General features: G+C 30.9%; 1 protein-coding gene across 1 annotated transcript; it reads left to right on the top strand.

The window, feature by feature from the left end:
• On the top strand, positions 1,588-3,507 carry LOC107627405 (probable esterase D14L). The gene is made up of 2 exons (XM_016330240.2): positions 1,588-2,291; positions 2,879-3,507. The coding sequence occupies exons 1-2, from the start codon at positions 1,897-1,899 to the stop codon at positions 3,321-3,323; spliced, it is 840 nt and encodes a 279-aa protein (XP_016185726.1). The 5' UTR covers positions 1,588-1,896; the 3' UTR covers positions 3,324-3,507.

The following is a 4,514-nucleotide window of genomic DNA, read 5'->3' as shown; positions in this document are numbered from 1 at the left end:
TACTAAAACTTTTAAAATTTAAATATAAAAAATATCCAAAATCATAAAAATTATATAAGAACCTTAATTAATTTAAACTCAAATTATCAAAATCTGATTTAGTTATATTTAATAAAAATAATTTTTAAGAATAAAGTCTTGAACAATTAAAATAAGCGAAACTGATTAATAATAAAACTTCCAAAAGTCCAAGGCCTTACAGAGAGTGAGAACAATAACGGCTATTGGACTAAACAACGACAGTAGAGACTTGAGAGTAAAGGTGGTGATTTTGAAAAAAAAGAAAAAAGTGCAGCGTGTGAGTTAGAACTACAGCATGAATGGGTGAGAGAAAGGATTACGACATGAATGAGTGAGAGAAAAGATGCGAATGAGTGACTGAGTGTATGAGAGTAGGTTAAAATTGGGGAGGGAGAGTGAGAGACTAAGTAAGGGTTAGAAATTAGAATTTTTGGCTTAAATTTTTTAACCATTTTTAATTATTTTTAACCGTTTAAATTTAAAAAATTATTTTTAAAATAAATAGATATTTTGTTATAAAAATGTTGATTTTTCCAATAACTTAATATTTTGTTACAAAACTTTATAAAAATTTTGTAATAAAATACCAGTTCCTTACAAAAGTTAACATAATTTGTAACAAAAGAAATCAAGTTGTTAAAAAATATTAGAACATTTTGCAACAAATTGTCTTCTTGTTACAAAATATTCTTATTCTATAACAATAACTAATTTTTGTCACAAAAATATTATAATTTGTAACAATTCAAATTTTGTTATAAAATTTTTGTTACAAATATTGTGTTTTCTTTTAGTTTATCCAAAATTATTATAAAAAAAATTTTAAATTTATAATAAAAAAATTTCAAAATATGACAAAAAGAAATATCCAAACTTAACAAAAAAAAAGAGATATTTAAAATTATTTTTTTAATTTCAAAATAAATCCAAAAAAAATAAAAAATAGAACATCCGAAATCTAAGAAAACAAACATCTAAAATAATCAAAAAATTATCGAAAACTCAAAAGAGGAAGAAATATCGTCCAAAAATTAAAAAAAAAAAAAAGAGCAATGTTAGGGACCAGCAACTTACTTTTGTGATTGGTAGCCATCAAATAGCCATCAATGATAATTTAATAGTGTAAGATTGGTGTGAGATTTCATCTAATGACTCACATTTCTCTGCTGGTTACATGCTGGCCAAAATTTAATAAAATTGCTGGTCTCCTAAACTTTTCCTAAAAAAAACTCCAAAATTTAGGAGAAAAAAATTAAACATTCAAAACTAGGTATCCACAACCGAAAAGAAGGAAGAAGAGGTTGTGGTGTGGCGCATGTGTGATGGAAGGAGGTTGCTGCGTGCATGCAATGGAGCATCGCCTGCGATCACGATTGTATGGGAAGGGGACAGTGCCACCGAGAGAAGATGTTGGGCGGACGGACGCGGAGGCACGCACTGCGGGAAGAGTAAACAGAGGGGCCATAAAGTCGCATTTGAGATTGAGTTTGGATGGCGTGTGTTTCTAAACTTAATTCTAGATTTTGCAAATTTTAAAATCAATTTTTTTTTTAAATTTTGAAAAAGTTATTTAAGTTGGTTTCACATGTAATTGGTTCCTTATACTTTCTCTGTGGCATAATGAGCAACTTGCCATTGGCATCATTGCATGCAATGCCAATCAGCATTCTTTAAATTCGTCCCCACACCACCCTCCTTAAGCAAACCATGGTTCTTTACAAAGAAGCTAACTTTGCCAATATTAACTCAAAGCTTTCAAAAAGCACATACATAGACTGAAGCTTTTTCCTTTCCAAAATATTATATTCCAACCCAAAACCAAAAAAGAGAGACACAAAAAATAGAAAGAGGAAGAGAAAGGGAGTATTACTACTCATGGGGATTGTGGAAGAAGCACACAACGTGAGAATAGTGGGAGTAGAGGGGAATAATAACAATAATAGTAATAATAACCAAATTGTGTTGCTGGCTCATGGATTTGGGACTGACCAATCTGTGTGGAAACACCTTGTTCCACATTTAATTGAAGAGTATCGTGTGATCCTTTATGATAACATGGGTGCTGGTACTACAAACCCAGATTACTATGACTTTGAACGATATTCTACTCTCCAAGGATTTGTTTATGATCTACTTGCTATTTTGGAAGAGCTTCAGGTTCAATCTTGCATCTTCGTTGGTCACTCTCTCTCGGCTATGGTTGGTGTCATCGCTTCAATTTCTCATCCTCATCTTTTCTCTAAGCTTATCTTGCTCTCTGCTTCTCCAAGGTACTTTAACTAAACAAGCATCAATTATAGAAGAATCAAATTTATTTGAAGAAGAATTTTTATGTATCTTAATTAACTGTAGTTATTGACAACAATAAGGTCAGTTTAAAAAGTTAGCTAATAACAAAAGAATGTTAGTTCTCTGGTTAAACTCTTTTATTTTCAGATTTTAAAAGATAAAACTAAGAAAAAGTCGAGGAGTTAGTAATTTTTATTTATGTTGGCCAATAATTTTAGTCAATACACATATTTTACTGGTATATTTGAGTCTTTTTCTTAATATTAGCTTATAAAAATATGTTGATTATTTAAGTACTGGTAAAAAATTAGTTTCGATTTCTACTTAACTTTTTTTTCTATTAGTTAGCGTTTTCTCTAAGAGGTAGAATCCATATTTTCTTTAGGCCAGGTTATCAGGTCTCTCCATCACTACACCCACACTTTTATTAGCAAAAGGTTTATGATATAATTCAAAAATTAGAATTCTGATAAAGTTTGATGTAAATGAAAAATCTACTACTATATATGTTTAAACAATATGAATTTAAATTGATGTATTCCCTTTGCTTGTGAAACCTGTTAATTAGGTTTTTAAATGATACGGATTACTATGGTGGCTTCCACCAAGAAGACCTGACCCAACTATTTGACGGAATCCGCTCAAATTACAAAGCATGGTGCTCCGGCTTCGCGCCACTGGTGGTTGGTGGCGACATGGACTCAGTGGCAGTGCAAGAGTTTAGCAGGACATTGTTCAACATGAGGCCGGACATAGCTCTAAGTTTGGCACAAACCATATTTCAATTTGACATGAGGGAGTTTCTAAGTCTAGTCACTGTGCCCTGCCACATCATACAGAGCACTAAGGACTTGGCTGTGCCGGTCGTTGTTGCGGAATATATGCAACAGAAGCTCGGTGGGAAGTCCATCGTCGAGGTCATGCCCACCGAGGGACATTTGCCGCAGTTGAGCTCACCGGATATTGTCATTCCCGTGCTGCTCAACCATATCCGGCACAATATATCAAGTTAAGTAAAGACGATTAATTATGGATTAAAAGGAAGATATGTAATGTAGTGTTGTTTTTTCTAGTTTTATGTCGGAGCTCTTTATATAGATATATGTTTAGATGTTCTACACACAATAATAGAGTAACCGAGGCTTATAAATGAGTGTATTACTATTTATTAACCACAAAAAAAATTACCATATCTGCTTAATGCTTTAATTTTCTTTACATATTTCATTTTTTTTAATTCTAAATTTGACCATTTATTAGCATTGGATCTGACATGAATATTAGTGGAACAAAGCTAAAAAATAATGAAAAAAATGTTAAAAATAAAAAAAGAGTCTGTTTGATAGAAGACCAAGTCAAAAATGATTTAATAGAGGATGTCAACCACAAATTGACATCTCAAGTACCATGAAAGTCCTCACATAGAATTGTCGGAATTTTGAGAGACTCCTAAGTCCTAACAATCTATAACTTAAAAAAGATTATGTCATTCCACTCTCTCAAAATTATGTTTTTATATGAGATTAAGAACTAAATTTGACAAGCAGAGACAAAATAAGATATTATAGTTTAAATAATTGTTGGTTCATCTATAATTCACTTGTATCTAATTACAAAAATATTATCTAAATCCATATTTCAATATATATCTAATATAGTTAATACGATTAGTAGTTTAACAAAATTAAAAACTTATGTTATAGGTCATCGGTTATTTATACAGTTGATCATTATCATTACAACTATTTATTGTAAGGTCGGTAACTGATTATTTAAAGTAACCAATCATCTCTTCAAAAAAATTACAAAAAATAAATCAACTCAAACCATGAAAGATGTATGTTCTTATCTCATTGTGTTATATCCAAGATATATACTCATATTAGTTAGAGCGTTCGGATATCTTTTGTAGATATTTATACTCTGTATTCTTAGTCCCAGAAATATATCTCATTCACAAGAGAAGAAACTAGTTTAATCTCAACATTGGACGAGTTATATATCGAAGAGCTTAATCACAAAAGAAAAGGATCCTTCTATCTGAAATGGGGCAAGCTCCGCGTGTTACTATTAATCTATTGATCAATGATGTTATTAGTGTTAGTTTATAACTAATTGCGTAATTCTGGAATGAAGAAATTATTAAGTGTTGTATAGGCAAAGAATAGTTTAAATCGTATGAAGAGGTTCCAAAATTATTACAA

The sequence above is a fragment of the Arachis ipaensis genome, chromosome B01, assembly GCF_000816755.2.
Source record: "Arachis ipaensis cultivar K30076 chromosome B01, Araip1.1, whole genome shotgun sequence".
Classification (NCBI taxonomy): domain Eukaryota; kingdom Viridiplantae; phylum Streptophyta; class Magnoliopsida; order Fabales; family Fabaceae; genus Arachis; species Arachis ipaensis.
This window is presented reverse-complemented; position numbering and strand designations above follow the sequence as displayed.

What these genes read in the sequence shown, in the direction of transcription:
- LOC107627405 (XM_016330240.2), top strand. Translation starts at nt 1,897, where the DNA reads ATGGGGATTGTGGAAGAAGCACACAACGTGAGAATAGTGGGAGTAGAG. An exon ending in TTGCTCTCTGCTTCTCCAAG is followed by an intron (nt 2,292 to 2,878) that starts GTACTTTAACTA and finishes CCTGTTAATTAG; the next exon opens with GTTTTTAAATGATACGGATT.